The 16,956-nt window shown below is 42.5% G+C and overlaps 1 protein-coding gene across 6 annotated transcripts in view; it reads left to right on the forward strand.

The window, feature by feature from the left end:
* The window catches only part of Fhit (fragile histidine triad diadenosine triphosphatase), a 1,554,732-nt gene that overhangs the window by 659,143 nt on the left and 878,633 nt on the right, over positions 1 to 16,956 (forward strand). The window contains exon 1 of one of the 6 annotated variants that reach the window (XM_052734136.1): positions 1,926 to 1,964. The exons of the other annotated variants lie outside the window; for them this stretch is intronic. Coding sequence (XP_052590096.1) covers positions 1,938 to 1,964 — 27 coding nt within the window. The 5' untranslated portion in view covers positions 1,926 to 1,937. Of the gene's footprint in view, positions 1 to 1,925; positions 1,965 to 16,956 lie in introns of those variants that run through there. 6 annotated transcript variants of the gene reach the window in all.

A 16,956-nucleotide genomic window follows, 5' to 3' on the forward strand; every position in this document is an offset into this window, starting at 1 on the left:
TGTGCATGCTCACTGCCCAGAATAGAACCAGAGTGAGTTTACCACACCTCTGATGAGCACACACAGTGGTTACTATTGCCTGCATGACAGTACCTTCCAAAGCCTGGGTCACAGCCCAGAATAGAACCAGAGTGAGTTTACCACACCTCTGATGAGCACACACAGTGGTTACTATTGCCTGCATGACAGTACCTTCCAAAGCCTGGGTCACAGCAGGCCATTAATTCCTCTACACCCCAAATTAGGTGTCACCTCCAGCCTGAGCTGTGGGCAGGCCAGTCCAGGGCACACCTAACACGTGCCAGCATGGGACACATGAGAAAACGGAACCAGAGAACTAGAGTAGATTCACGTTTGAGTCCACTAGTTGGCCCAGGCCTACTTGATTGAGCTGCATCTATAAAGCTGAGGCCAGTGGAAATAAAGGGGAGAGGTTGAGAGGGGAAGGTGAGGAGAGTCTGAGAGAAGGATGAGAGAGAGAGTGAGAGAAACAAACTGAGATTAAGGGGAGGAGGGAAGAGGTTAAAGGAATGAGAGTTTCACTCTGAAGAACAGAAAAGAAGGATGTTGCACTTCACAGGGAGACAGAATGCTCAGGGTGGAGCTCTCCCCCTCCCTTGTGGTATGGGAAAGTTCCCCCTCCTGGTCTCACTGGTTCATTGATTAAGAGGCATGAAAGGGATGGGGGAGGATAAGTTTTGGGTTAGGCAGATAAGCTTGTTGAGTATTTGGGAAGAGTGCCAGAGGGAACTATCTGCCCTGTACCCTGCTGCCCCTTCTGGTTGTCATGGAAACCTTGTTTTCTGACCTACTGCTCCTCCCTCCCACCTTTCTCTCTCTCTGTCCATTTGTATCTGTGTATATCTATAAATGATTTTCTATAGTAATAAAATGAGTACAGAATCGTACACATAGTTTGAATGAGACTGGAAAGGGGAATTGGTGAAGTAATGGAAGTAAATGATTATTTGACAGTGCTAAAAACCCATTTATCAGACACATGGACCAGGAAATTTTGGTTCTGGCCATATTTACTCAGTGCCCAATGAATATTTACCTCTTCTGCTTCCTCACTTAAATGTAATAAATCTTCATTATTTTGATGAATTTTTCTGAAAGTAAACACCCATTATCCCAACTCAAGATGAGTGAATAATAATACTTTGCATTGAGGGCAAGCGGTGGAGGAATTTGTAAGTCCATAATAGGTATATTATTAGGATAGTCTCTTCCATAGGGAAGATTTTTTACATCCAGAAGAGCTTGTAGGCTGTGAAATGAGCAAGTGCTCTTCTACAGAGAGTGGGAAGTTACTCCTTACTCCCTTAGGAGCACGTGAAGATGGATGATCATGACACATGCTCCCATTTCTGTGATTTGGAATATTCACATCATCTTAAAGAGTAAAGAAAAGTTGGAGAAGGATTTGTTATAATGTGCTTATTGGTGTTGACTTATCCTTCCTACTTCATAGACTGTCATATGAAAGACAGACTAAAATAAATTCATTGTGGTTTTGATACCGAATACTACTTCAACACACAACTTTGAAGCAAGTACTAATGTGATAGGCCACAAAATAGTGGTGTGTGTGTGTGTGTGTGTGTGTGTGTGTGTGTGTGTGTGTGTGTGTGATGTGCACGCATGATAGGATTGTTACCTTCTGGAACTATTAGCAGCTTTGATTACTCAAAGGAGACTTGCACACGTTTGGGCCCATTAACTTTCTATCACGGAGGGAGAGGTGTTCATAAGACCTCTCCAAGAATATATAGACAATTGACAGTTTCAGAAATACTTCTTTTTCCTTCAGCAGTGTTGCTACCCATCAGTTGCCCGTGCCCTTGTAAGTAAACTCAAGTAAGAGCATCAGTTCCCCAACCTTCACCTGTGTAAAATGTTTTCTTTGTTTCTGCTTTTCACAGTCAAGGAAAGGGATGGCCAGATCAAAGCATAACGACTTGGTGAGCAGAGGCCACACAAAGTTGAGCTTTGTTGGCATTTTCTCTTCCTGCCTTTTCAAATATGTTCTAATTTGTATACACTGGGTCCTTAGAAGTGTGAATAGTTATTTCCCGGTGTCTGTCAGGTACAGTTTTGCTCTGGGAAGTTTAAAGTGTTTTATTCTATTTTTTTATTCTCACCCAAACTGAACCATAGACATTTGTTTCTATAATCACTGTCAACAGTATGGTTTCAAGTTACTTTAATCACAACGATTTCAAGGGATCACACCTTTAATTTGCAAAGCCAGATGCTTAGAGCTGAAGGAAATGGAAGCATTGTTTGTTAGAGCTGAACTTTCAATTCATAGGCCTCAGTAGCAGAGAAAATTATCTTCTCCTCTCCCCCGACTCTCTCATCTCTCTAGAAAGTATTTATACAACAATATAGAATCTTTAATATAGTATTAACAAAAGTGCCTACATAAGCATAGATATCCTAGGAAACAATTAGAATATTTTGGAGATGGGAGAAATTACAGGCAGAGAGAGAAGTCTAAATAGACCCACAAAGATCCTATTTCAAGTAGATCTTGAGCAGATTGTCATTTACCAAAGAACTCATGGCCCACCTCTGTCGAAAACCAGTTCAACAGTATAAACTGCTTTCAGCTTTCTAGAGAAAGGCTCTGTTTTGCAGATAGCAAGCCTACACACAGAAGTGCTCTGATTAGCAAATGTTTGAGAGGGCACTAAGAGAAGGCAACCACAAGAAGTGTCTGTGCAACACTTCTTCATCCATGCTCTGATTCATCCATTGCTTCTTTCTTTCCTTTGTCACCTCTGTGGTCCTGTGTCACATGGTAAATCTATTTTGAAACTGCTCCCTTCATGGAGGCTCTAATTCACTCAGTTTACTCCCCAATGCCAGCTGTGAAGTGGGATGAGGATAGCATAATGTATTTCCCAAGGCTGTTTTGAGGGTTAAATGCTTCTGTCGGTTCTGTTCCTCCCAAACCTAATCATATAGCACAAGAATGTAAACCTTCTGTGACTACTCCATGCTGCTCCTACAGGAAAGAGAAGCAGCTGAGTGGGTGGGCTCTTTGCTGCTCACTGACCTGGTCACGGTGACAACAGCAGCAACGGCCAGTGTAGCAATCCTCTTGAATGTGCTTTTCAGCCAGACTCTTTCACGGTTTATTCAGTCAGGACTAATACACCTCAGGCTCCTCCCACATCATTTCCCAAGACAGAGTTGGGCTCCACATGAGGCTTCGGCTCTGACTACTGCTTTCTTTGTTAGTGGATGATTTGATTCCATTACAAGGGTTGGAATGCTGTTCCCTGGACAAGAAGTGAACATAACCCTTTGTGCTTCATCAGAGTTTTAGTGCAGTTTTCATCCACCTCAGCATATCTACCAGCAGCATTCATTGAGTTCCGTGGGACTCCCACGTCTCTCTTCACAAGGTCAGGCTCAGCTATGCAGTTTCTATATGTTAAGAAATATGAAATTTTGAAGTCCTTCTAAACTTTCAACTAAATCAAATTTATATGTTTGAAGTTGAGTAGGAAAAATCATGAATGACTAGCTTCATTTCTTTCCAAAAAAACCTTTCTTATTGCCTTCTGACATTTTGTTGCTCACATTGTTTTATCTCTGATGTTTTATCTCCATTTTCGTGGGCAACTGTAATAAAAATAGCATGAACTGGGTGGCTAGGAAGCAGGAACATATTTCTTGTGGTCCTGAGAAGTCTAAGAACAAGACATCATCCAAGCTGATGTCTGGTGCAGGTTTGCATCTCCTCTACAGATGGCAACTATGCGGTGGTTTCTCCTGTGATAGAGGCGTTAACTCACTCTCTGAGGTCTTTTTTATATAGACATTAATCTCAGTCAAGGATGAAGGCTTATCGGTTTTGAAAACTTAATTCTCCTATTATTAATAGATGTGTTATTTTTCTTTGGATCCAAGTTCAGCATTTTTACCATGGTTTCTACATTCCAGGGTTACTTATTTCAAATTATCTCTTAGTTGGATACTTTTCATCATTAAGCATTTTTTTTTCCCATGGAAGGGTCATTAAATTCTCTTCTAGAGATGCTGTTTTAAAAGTATATTTGTCTATTGCCTTCATACTGGAATGCCACCTTGGGTTATAAGACGTTTCTTTTTCTAGTGACTTTGCACACACATGGGGGCCAGCATGATTGGCTGACTTGTGCTCTTCTTGAATTCTGTAATAACTAGTTTTATCTTTGATCTCTGTATTAGTTATTTTTCTGTTGCTGGGATAAAATAACAGGACCAGAAGCAAATTAAAGAAGGAAGTTTATTTTGGCATGTGTGTCTAAAGGACTAGGCTAGAGTCCATCAGGGCTCACAGAGTGTGGCAGCAGAAGCAGGAAGTTGTCTGTTCACATCTTTTTCCACAAACAGGAAACAGAAATAGCATACAGGAAGTGGGGAGAAGCTATAAATCCTCAAGCAAAGATCTACTTCCTGGAAGGTTCCATAGCCTGCCTAAACAGTGCCACCAAGAGGGGGCCAATTATTTAAACACAAGAGGCTATCAGGCCATTTGTCATTCAAACCACCACAACGATTAATAAGGTGAATGAGTAGGATATGCTGTTGCTTTCCCCACCCCAATACCTGATTTCTATCAAGAGAATTGGTTCTTACTTCACCTAAGGGACACAGTGTATGTGATAACTCAGCATTCTAATTTTTATGGTCTAATATTTCAGGGAAACTGATAATTTTATTTGGTTACTTTATCTTTGAAATTTATGCTCTGTTTTCTGTTTGTGCTAACAAATTCTTTGTATTTTTTCTATGATTAATTATACATGTTGGGCATCTCTAATCCAAAAGTATGAAATTCAGATTGCTTCAAACTCTGAAAGTTTTTGAATGACCAGTGGGATTTCATAAGTGGAAAGTTCCATCTGATTCACATAACTGGTTACAATAAAAATGAAGGCACACTATTGTTTAAAATTTTTTGTCAGACAATAAGTATAAAAGAGAACATGAACCTAATTGAATCTAATGTTTCTACTTGGATTCCATTCATAAGGAATCTCACTGTTGCATTCAGAAATTCCAAGGTGTGAATAAAACAATCTGAAATTCACGGCCCATCTGGTCACAAGCATTTTGAATAAGATGCCCTCCTGTAATTAAGTTATGTTTCTTTAGCATGCTGTTAATTTGTTTTGCCCCTTCCGATTTCTATTTTAATTTGTTAGATTTTTGGTGGTATATAGTGCTTTCAGTGTTTCCTTAGCTCTGTGATTTCCTTTTTAAAACTGATGGTGCACGCCTTTAATTCCAGCACTCGGGAGGCAGAGGCAGGCGGATCTCTGTGAGTTTGAGGCCAGCCTGGTCTCCAAAGCGAGTTCCAGGAAAAGCGCAAAGCTACACAGAGAAACCCTGTCTCGAAAAACCAAAAAAAAAAAAAAAAAGAAAAGAAAAAAACTGGTTCATGTTCTATATTCTCAGTTGCGAACCCGTGGATGGGGGAGTCTGCTTTGTTCCCAGGCCACGTCTTCTCCAAGCTGGGTTCTCTAGCTGCCTCTTGCTGGCTTTCCTCTTCACAGCACCCCCGGCCTCTCTCTTCATGCCGTGAGTCTCCGCGCCATGTCATCAGGCCCCTGTTTGTTCTGCTCAGTGTTAAAGTGGGTGGTGTGAACTGACTGGATGGATGAGAGTGGCTCGCTCTTCTCCACATCTTTTCAAGTTACTGGAGCATGACTTCGCTCTTGTGCGCCACAGCTCTGGTGCTTTCCACCTACTTTTCTGAAGATGACGGATGTGGTCCTGCATCACTTCTTCAGGGCACGTCTTGGTTGTCATCTCACATCACTGAATCATAAACTCAGGATGTGGGGTGCAATGCTGGGGATGCTGCAAGTGTCATATGCCTCCAGGTGGCTCTGCTGATCCCTCACATTTGAGAACAACTGTAGTAGACAAGGTGCAAGTGTGGGCTGAGAAGGCTGCCCCTGGCGGAGCACGTTTTCGGCTAGGAACCCGATCCTGCTCTGCCTCTGTGACCCTACAGGAACCCCTGTACTCAAGAAGCCTGTTCCTGAATGAATAAAGTCCCACCCTTTGGGCTTTGACACATTTCCTCACTGGAATTGTGACTCCGGAAATCAGAGAGTCTTAATTGCGCCTGTTGGTTGTCATGGTAACCTACTATGCAAATTGTCCCAGGGGAAAATGATACCTGAGTTAGGGGGATTGAGGAGGAAGTAACACGTATAGCTATGCTCCCAGAGGGAGTGCCGGGCCATGGCTGCTTTAGTCCTAGGGGAAGGAACTTCTTCTAATTATTCTCCCCAGAATGAACATCTTTCTGTACAAAGGGGAAGTCCTGGGAAAGTTGCTTTGTTTTCTTATTTTTTTAGCAGAGTTTTATGTAGCCCTGGCTGGCCTTGAACTTACTCTGTGGCTAAGGCTAACCTTGAACTACTGGTTCTCATGCCTTCACCTTCTGAGTGCTTGGATTCTCGATTGGGACAGCTGACAAGATCTTAAAATGGTGTGTAGGCACTTCAATAAAAACACTATTTTCCCAAATCTTGTCTGGGTTTGCCTCAACAATCCCTTCTCCTCAGATCTTTACAATTTTAGAATATCATTGAAAATTCTTAAAGTTCTACCTGCTGACTTGTGGTTAGTCCAGTCATCCTGTCCCTTGGTGTCCATGAGGTATTTTTCAGGACCCCAGTGAATAGCAAATCTGTGATTTACGAAATCTTATATAAAGCAGTGCAGTATTTAAACATATACAACATGTGTGCATCCTATTTTATTTTTTCCTTGCTTACTTAACACAATGTGAGTATATTTGATATGCTATATTATTTAGGTAATGATGATAAGACAAAGTCTATTTGGTACAGACACAATTAAAAGTTTTTTTGTTTTCAATCAACAATTGAAAATTAATTGTGAAACCCTGCTTTATATCATAAACCCATGCTTCTTTATTGTTGTAATGATTGCCACCAAGAACATTTTAAAATGTATTCTTTCTTGATGTCATACACACACCACAGCACCCCTTCCTGTTTTTTTGTGGGGTTTTTTTTTTGTGTGTGTGTGTGGTTTTTTTTTGTGTGTGTGTGTGTGTGTGTGTGTGTGTGTGTGGGTTTTTTTTTTTTGTCAGGGGAACAGGGTTTCTTTGTGTAGCTCTGGCTGTCCTGGAACTCACCCTGTAAACCAGGATAGCCTTGAACTCAGGGATCAGCCTGTCTCTGCCTCCTGATTACTGGGATCAAAGACATGAGACACCACCACCCAGCAACCAACACCCTCTGTTAGCCTCTTGTAACTATTTCCATTAGCTGCCTTGAGGAGAGGCCTGGTGACCAGCAAGTTACTGCAAACGCATTCCCAGCATTTTTACCAACTCAAATGTGAACACTTGCCTCCTGCTCAGCGTTTCATAAGGTGTGCTGTCTCTGCTGTGATCCTTAAAATGACATAAGCAGGTTTGGAAGGAAGCTGACTGGAGATGGGGATAAGGGACAGGTCCTAAAGAGGAAACTGATGCTCTGAGAAGAATGTTTCTGGAAATGGAGAAGCCCCAGCTAGGAGAAAACTGAATTCTAAATGCTTTTTGAGCATAGAATGTGACGACAGAAACCCCTGCATAGTTAAGAATGGGCCCTTCTTTTTGGTTTTGTTAGTTTGTTTTCAATACATCCTCCCTCCACTCCTCCTAGTCCCTCACCCTCCATGATCCACTGCTCCTCCATTCCCCTTCAGAGAAGAGCAGGCCTCTCAGGGATGTCCCCTGAACAGGGCATAACAAGATGTAGTAAAATTGGGTACAAACACTCATATCAAGGCTGGATGAGGCACACCACTAGGAGTAACAGACTGAACTTTTTCTATGTCCCGTCCCCCCCACCCCGCAGTGTTACACGTCTATAAAACATGCCAGTCACGCTCACCCTGTCACCCTCTCTCACCCACTTCTTACCTGTTCATGCCTGTTCTGCCACCAAGTCCCCACCACACTTTCTGATCTTGTTTTATGTTGCTTTCTACTTTGTGATCCACTTGATGTAACGTTTGACCAACCATGTGTCTCTGCATTAACGGCTTTTCACAGCAAAGAGAAGCTTCTTTGAAGAAGGTTGAATGCTACAGTGTTCTGTGACATCAACACTGAGGAGGCAGTTTGACAATATGCCCATTTAAAGAAATAAAAGTATTAGATTCATCCCCAGTGCCAATGATCTCTCCAGTCACGGGCCTTTGAACAGATCCACAGTACTAGACATGGACTCCCTTCTGTAGAGGGGACCTCAGGTCCAATCAGAAATCAATTAATTACCCCCCCAAAAAAAAACCCCAGTAATGCTACCGTTATACCAGTAAGAACTTCCTGCAAGGCAAGTTGGTACTGTAGTTTGCGAGGTCCTAAGCTGGGAAAGACCGTTGCTGACTTTGTGCCTCCAGTTGCCTGCGTAGCAACTCCAGCACTATGGCAGGTTATCCAGCAGGGGAAAAGCTTTCATTTGGTCCAGTTCCAGATAGGTTTCTCAGTACTCTGCAACCAAGGCATATGGAGTCTTCGGCAACAGTACTGCGTTATCCAGTTCTGCTGGGTAACCACGAGCAATGACCATAACTATGTAGGTTCAGGCATCTCTAGGATTTTCCTGAGTGACAACTCTAGAGATGTGTCCTGATCTGGATACCAGAAGTTTCATTTCATTATCCATGACTTCTGGGATCACCATCATCCACACACCCACGGTAACTCTATTTGAAAATATTTAAAAATTATAGCTTTTGTTTTCTTAATCTAAAGAGTACCTGCATGAATATCCATTGTATCTTGTTGGGCAATTGCTCATGTGTACCCACCCTTTAATCTCTTTAGATTGCAGTGTTAACAACAGGTATATTTTTAAGTAGATGTGGAGGAGTGAAGGAGCTTCCTTCTGTGAAATTCTGTGCTATAGATTATGTGGACTAAATGAGGGATTGGAATGGAGGGGCTTCTGCTTTGGGTGGATCTTTGAGATCGGGGTAGATGCCTCCAGGTCTGTGTTTGTATAATTTGTCTTTTGCCATTGTGCCCACACTGTGATAGAACACCACACTGCACACTAGTACAGTTTAACAGCTTTGAAATGAGCTTTCTTGACACTCGTAGAAGAAATGGGAATGTGTGCAGGGAAATCCCCTGGCAGTGCACATCTGTTGTGATTTCCAAGTGCCGGGGCATGTGCATCAGATTACATCAGCAGTTTTGCTCAAAATGTGAACAGTATGTTTGCTAAAAGCAAACACAGTTGTGTCTAAATTGCACAAACTTCTCTCAAACGAGACAAAATGTCATTGTTGAAACTCTAATGCTTCAAATTATCCCAAGCTCTTAGAGATAAATGAAGGAAGGAAGGAGAGAGAGAGAGAGAGAGAGAGAGAGAGAGAGAGAGAGAGAGAGAGAGAGAGAGTTACCAAACCCAGACATGGTATCAAAAAAGCCGTTTGTTGCTACTGACTTTCCATAGTCTGTAAGCAAAGCAAAGCAAAACTTGACTGCGCTTCTGGGTGCTGATAATGTGCAAGGGTGTTTATCTTCATTACTCCAGCAGTGTGGTATATCATTATATAAACTTGATTTTACCTGTAATTAAATGTTCAAAATGCAGTTGCTCTGCTTTGCTCTTATGACAGGCAGGGTGGGAGATTAAGTGACATTTGTTGCCCAGTGGAATTATCTACACTCAAATACTTTACCAAATTAATTTCTGTTGGTGAAATGCACTTTAAATAGTATAACCTGATTCATTTTGGGGAAATTAATATTTCCCATGAATGGATATTTTAACCGAAATGTGGCAAGTTTATTAATAGCTCTGGGCAAAGGGGGTAGCCAGAACATAGTTGCCAGTTTTCTTAATGGCTACCTTCCCTCCTGACAGTTACTTGGGGCATCTTAGAACACACATTGACTCAGTTGTACCCCTACTCTGGAAAAGGCTATGTCTTTAAATTGTTCAAAAAACATCTGAGAGCTTCTCAGCTAAGTTCCCTGCACTCTGTAATCCAGGACTGGAGTTCAAACTCTGCTCTGTAACATAGAAGTCAGGTGCTTACCTTCGTGCATGTTTCAAAACCTTTTTAGATTTCTGAAGTGTAAGAATATGAATTCAACACCCTTAGCTTGCCTGCCATTTCTGCCATATGTAGATCTCTGCATTCCCTGTGTAAACAGATGCCAAAGGCCTTTTTTTTTTTAAATCTCTGTGATGTGCCTCATTTTTTTGTATGTAGCAATTTCATTTTATTGTTCCCTCCACCTACCAGACTGGGACTCCATGCAAGAAATTTGATGGTTCCTTTAGCATCTTTGCATATGGATTGCATAGCTTTGTTGTTTGAAACTTCCAATTGGGGTCTAGATGAAGCAACAGCAATGATGCTCAGCTAGGTTCGATGGGTTTTGAAGAGCTTCACAGCTTCTGTTGATACTGCAATAGAAGCACAGCCCGAACTGCTCCCCAATGTCATTAATGATGTTGGGGCTCTGTGGTTTCCTGGTGCTGGGGGGAGTGGCACTGTGTGAGACACTTCCAGCCACGTGGCTCTGCCAAGTGTCTGCCTCAGAGGGATTGCTTGTTCAGGAGGAGATGCCAGTTTCCTGATTGGATTGTGTTGGAGAAGTCACATATAGGATGGAAAGTGGACCAGGACTCCTGCGTGTTTAACGTCTGAGCTCTAGCTTTGGTTCTGTTCTTCTCAAAGTCTGAATGTGCAGTGAGCTGTTTAGGAGGCTGCACAAGTCCCCGGTGTGTGTCAATAACACAGCACTGCCCTCGCTGTTGCATAACCACCAAGTCAGGAAAGCCCGGATGTTATCAGCTTCTTCAAGATAGCTTTCAAACACAGCTAACACCATCGTCATGAGGTATCAGTGAGATGCTTTAGGGTTCCAGGAATGAAAAGTTGTGACTAAAACAAACAACAAAACACCCCAAACCTTCATCTCCGCTTGCATTAACTGATTATTTGGGGCGTGTTTCTTCCTTTGTTTCCCCTCATTGCTCTTGTGTTTTATTCCCTCTCCTAGATGGCACAGACACATGGTGCCTCTTCCCTCCTCTGCTGCCTACGAGCATGGGAAATGAAGCTGTTAAAATAATCCTAGAGAGGCAGGGGAGTGGTCAAGCTTCACTGTGGAGAAGAGAGGCAGCCTGAGGTTCATCTGATGGGAGACTGTTGGCACAGGGAAGGTATCCCAAGGGAGAGACAGAAAATCGGGTCTGATTGCCTTGGGGAGCTTGTTTAGATTTCCCTGATTGGTCCTCAACTAGCTCTAAGGCAGAAGCTTTCGGGTGTTGGTCAAGTGTGCCTGTTAGGGGCCAGGTGGTGAAGACCTTGTGCTGTGCCCGTTAGGGGCCAGTTGGTGACGACCTTGTGCTGTGCCCCTGGACTGGTTGCTCCACCCTGTGAGTCAGGTGGTTGTCTGTTGCATATTTAGTCTCTGATGGACTCATTGGCCATGTCTGTCTCTGTCTGCCTCCCTCTCTCTCCCCACCCATATCACTTTATGTAGCCCATGCTATAACTCATGGTCTTGACCAGATCTGTTCTCAGACTGCCATTCCAGCTGGCATGATGGCAGGCCATTTCCCCAGGAGTCCACACATCCCCATTAGAAACTAAGGGAAAGGCTTCACTACAGAAAACTGGAGATGATCTTTCATTCTAGATATAAACTTTTGTGAAAACATTAAAAGTACAACTCAGAATGCTTTTCTTTTGTGTTTACTCAAACGGAGTTCTCAATGCCACTCTGGGTTTCAGAAAAGCCTAATTACTTTCATATACCACAAACAGTCGATAGAGCATGGGGAAAAGTCATACCTATAAATTTATATTACTTGAGGGAGAATATTTGGTCTTGGAAATATTAATGCAGCCTCCTACCTCATAGACATTAGCTTTATTCGTGAAGTGGAATTTGATTTAGTTTCTGACCCACCTAAGAAAAGGACACTGGAGAGAGAAGGGGTTGGCCCCTTGGTTGGTTCTGAGTTCTTAATTCCGGAGATGTCAGCTGAGAGAAGGGTAGTGTGTTCCAACATGGCTGGGCTTGGCTATACCCCTGCTTTGTTCGTGTGCAGGCTAATAGGAGGGGACAGAAGGCATCACACAGAGTGTCAGATACTCTTACACAGTGTGGGCCAGTTCCAGCCAATACAGTGCAACAGGGCACTGGGGGGGGTCTTTCTCTTGAACATTAAACTGTTCATTATTTTTGATGAATGACAAAAGCTGAAAGATGCCAATGAGGACAGCCGACTAGAGAACCAGCAGGTGGAGAGAGACACACTGGCTGGGACTGTTTTCCTGCACCAAGTGAGTCCTCATATTGCTGTGTGTGTGTGTGTGTGTGTGTGTGTGTGTGTGTGTGTGTGTGTGTGTGTGTGTTTGTGTTTCTTTAGTAGTATGTGGCATGTATAAACCAGTGTGCCAGACAAAAATGAGTATAACCAGTTTCCAGTCCCTTAAACAAGTTTGTCCTTTATAGTAGCACACACACACAAAAAATAAACAACAACAACAAAAAACCCATCACCTATCTCCACTTTTCAAGGCAGCCTGGCCAATGGCTTAGTCTAAATAAGAGAAATTATGCTCTGTCCTAGAAGCATAATAAAGCATTCACCCTGCTTCCTGGTGAGTGTGAAGAGTGGAGGTATCATGGACCTTATGAATGCTAGCATCCTCTTCCAGAACTTGGAGAAAGGCTCTGGTCTCAAGTTCAAGGCTGGGCTTTGCTGCTGCTGCAGCTTACTTTTTTCATGCCAATCATAGATAGCCACTGGGGACCTTTGCTATAGTCATCCAGGCAATGCCACACCCCAGGCACAGAGATCCACCTGTGTCCTGCCAGCACTGTGGGCTGCAGGAGACAATGCATAAGGGAAAGGTTGCTTTCTCCAGATTGAGACAATTCTTCCACAAGTGACAATTTCCCGTCTTGAAGAATCCAGTTGCACTCCCCCTGTGAGCCTCCATTGCTGCCTAGAGTAAGGATTACATTTCCATGCCTCCTTGCTTCTATCTGTGGCTGTATAAGTACATTGTGACCTGTGGGAATGAGAAAAAATGTGTGAAACTTTGGAAACATGCTATTAACAGTCGGAGAGCTGTCCTGTTTCCCATTCTACTACATAGGCAGTTAATGGGATGGCTAGAATGCCACTCTACACCAAGAAAGTAAAGACCATTCCAGTGGTGGAGAAATAGAATCTGGATGCAGCTTTAGTTTTAGATGACCTTAGACACAGCAGCCAGGACGATTCTTGTCTATGATTACCAAATATATACTGGAAAATGAAACCATGTTACTTTTGTGTGCTGGCTAGTTTTATGTCAACACAAGATATAGTCATCTGAAACAAGGGAACCTCAGTTGAGAAAATGCCACCTGGAGATCTGGCTGTAAGTACACAAGCCTGGAGGACAGTTTCTTAATTAGTTATCAGTGGGGAAAGACCCAGCCCATTATGGATGGGGACATCCCTGGGTTGGTGGTTCTGTGTTCTATAAGAAAGCAGGCTGAGAATGATGAGGAGCAATCCACTAAGTAGCACTCTCCCACAGCCTCTGCATCAGCTCCTGCCTCCAGGTTCCTGCCCTGCTTGAGTTCCTGTCCTGATTTTCTTTGGTGATGAAGAGCAATGTGGAAGTATAAGCTGAAAAAACCTTTCCTCCCCAACTTGCTTTTGGTTATGGTGTTTTGTTGCAGCAATAAAAACCCTAACTAAGACAACCTGATTTTCAATTTACCTGTAAAAATGCCTATTTTTCTTTTGAATTTCAATGTACATGTAGCAAATTGTTATGTCATATATGAATTCATAGCATATGTATGATTTACTTACATTGTACTTAATTTTGATAGGATGCATAGAGTTCAAATGTTAATTGTATAGATAGAATCTCTAACTAGAAGGTTGTTTGGTTAAGGTAAATGGTTTTAGCAGCTTTTCATTAATGATGGTTTTGAAATGTGCTTTCACTGTTTGTTTTGTTTTTTCCTCCTGGTAAATTATGAACTAGGATTGTGAATGCTCAGCAGGTTAGAGTGCCTGTCTAATATGCTCAAAATGTTGGTTCAATCCCCAGCACCAAGCTACCTAGATATGGTGATACACACCTGTAATCCCAGCACTCAGGCAGTAGAGACAGGAGGGTCAGAAGTTCAAAGTCATCATTGGCTACATAGTGAATTCATGACCTGCCTAGGCTAAAGGAGATCCTATCTTTAAAAAAGAAACATAAATTATAACACTAACATATTGGGACACATTTGGGTAGCACACAAATCTGTATCTAAGACTGTAGAAACCTAAATTATGTCACTGTGCCATGATAGTATTCAATAAATGCCCCTCTTCAACTCCCTTAAAATGTCCCTTCTCCCAAAGCAAAAGAATTTGCAGAGCTTTTGAAACTGTCCACTGTGAGGTAGAGGGAGACAATTGTCTTCCAAACAGCACAAGTTAGAGCAAGTCAGAAACTGAATAATTCCTGATGGGAAACAGTCTTTGTTGCAGTGTGTGGAATGAGTAAACTGAAGGATGACTCTCCGAAGACTCATTTCAATTCATGGTTGCCATTTTCATCTTGCTTCATATCATAGCCACTGATTCAGTCCTCCACAACAAGGCCATCTCCCACAAAGTACCGGGATTCTCAACTGTTTGGGGGTAAGGATTTCACTTCATGTAACATAACATGCTGGTTATTATGTGTGTGGAAGTGTGTACTGAGTGGATTTATATAGCTGAGGGGCTGGCTTTCCTTGCTGATGTTCTTGGAGGACTTTGCCTAGCACCACTTCCTACTTTGGGGGGTTCCTTGCTGTCAAAATAATGTAAATACCAGGGAAGGAAAATATGCCCCCATCTGTTAAGTTCATCACATTCCTCTGTGGCTTTCTCTAACTAGGTTTTATGAGGTTTATATAAAGAGAAGGTGGGCCTCTGAGGTAGAGGTACTACTGCCATGGAATTGGAGAATGATGGATGTAAGTTAGATGGCTGTGACATGTCCATTCAGTCTTTCGGAGTTGGTGAAAAATACCCAGAGTTTTAAATGCCAAATAAGTTTCAATTTGAGTGTGGGGTGCAGTGGTCTCCTTTCATTCTTAAGGATGGATTCAGCTTTCAGAAATTTCAGAAAATCTGGGGGGATTTGCTTTATGTCCTGAGGGCTGTCCATATTCTAGTGCTGACCCTGTCTGTTGGACTTCCATGAGTTTAAGTCAACTTCTCTAAGAAGCAACACTATTTCTCTGACTCTGTCCACTAGTTCAAGCTGAATCCTACCATGGGAGTCGTTTTAAACTGTCTCCTATGAAAGCCTTCTCCAAGTTTCCTGAAAGCCCTTTCTCATGAGTTCCTGTGAGCTTGCCCATCTGGATCCACGTGAACTCCCACCTCAGCCATGTCTCTTTCAGCCTGCTCTCCCCTTAACAGCAGGTCCTTCGCCCTGTTTGATTTTGGTGGTGTAGGGCCTAAAGTGAGTACTCAGTAAATATGTGCTCAATTAATCTGTTTTCCTACAGAGACTTATTTTATTTATGGAATAAGTGTTTTAAGTATGCACATAGAAGTTTGCAAAATAAATATTTGCTGATTGGATTTCTAGTGCTTAAGTAATGTTCTGTTGCAAGGCAGGAACCTCTGGAAAGGTTCATTAATGGTCTGGGATATTATTTACAGCATCGAAGCAGTTTTCTGAAAGTACATATACATTATTCCCTGTTTCCTTTTAAGTGCATGGACTCAGTAAAAAATAAACAATAAATCAATACTGGGCTCAGGATTACTGGAAGAAGCGGCATGGCGTCTGTTTTTCCCTGAAGATAAAGTATAGACATAACAAGTGGGGAGAGGAGTTCTGGTTTCCTGTTGTGACAGCCAGAAACAGAATTGGTAACCTGAGTTTGTATTAACCTTTGCATTCACAAACAGAGCTCTGCATCTGTGGTTGGGCTGAGCCAGGTGCCTCCTGTCTGTCTGTAATGGAGGCTTTACTTAGAAGTGCCTGGGACAGCTCCTCCTCTCCTGCAGACCTGCTCAAGAAACATTTGACTAATAATCATTTAAATATTTCAGCACTTTAGCTTTGCTTTTGCAGTTAATTATTTATCTATCGCAGTGCTGGGGATCTGACTGACACTCCAGTTCCAGTCACAGTTTCATTAGAATACATGTGTTTTCTTTGCATGCATGTATGCTATACATGAATCTATACATGTATGTTTATGTGTGCAAGCGTGTGTGTGTGTGTGTGGGGGAGTGTATGGGCCCAAAGTTGAGGTTCTGGATCATTCTCCACTCAGTTTATCAGATCATGGTCTCTCACTGAACCTAGAAGTCACCAATTCTGGCTAGTTGGGCTAGCTAGCTTGGCCCAGGGGTCTCCTGTCTCTGCCTTGTGAGTACTGGGATTACAGACCACCATCATACCTCCCTGGCTTTTCCATGGATCCTGGGGATTATAACTCCAGTCTGCATCCTTATACAGCAATGTTTTATCCATAGAGCTGTCTACCAATCTTATTTCATTATAGTTTTGCAACTTATTTTTTCTTTTGTGGAACAAAAGGTTGTTGTCTACAGTTTTGCAGACCTGTAGCTTCCTGGTTGGCTTCATTATTCACCTTTGTCCATGAACCTAGAAATGCAACTTTAAAATTTTACCTAGAGTGGAGGGGGACCAAGGCCATTGAATTACACTTAGCTATCTCATAACAAGATGGGACAGCCTAAAAGGAGAATGCTACTGAATCACAAGAGAAGTGGAAGATCCAAGGCTAGACCATGGTAGGATCCTCGGAGGGGAACCAATCAAACCTGTTAGTAATTTGGGAGACTTCCAGGAAGAGACAGTCTAATAACCTTCCTAGGCAGGATGTATCCAGGAGAAAGACATGACTGTTAAATTTTG

The sequence above is a fragment of the Peromyscus californicus genome, unplaced genomic scaffold, assembly GCF_007827085.1.
Source record: "Peromyscus californicus insignis strain IS unplaced genomic scaffold, ASM782708v3 Scaffold_12__1_contigs__length_115047231, whole genome shotgun sequence".
Lineage (NCBI taxonomy): Eukaryota > Metazoa > Chordata > Mammalia > Rodentia > Cricetidae > Peromyscus > Peromyscus californicus.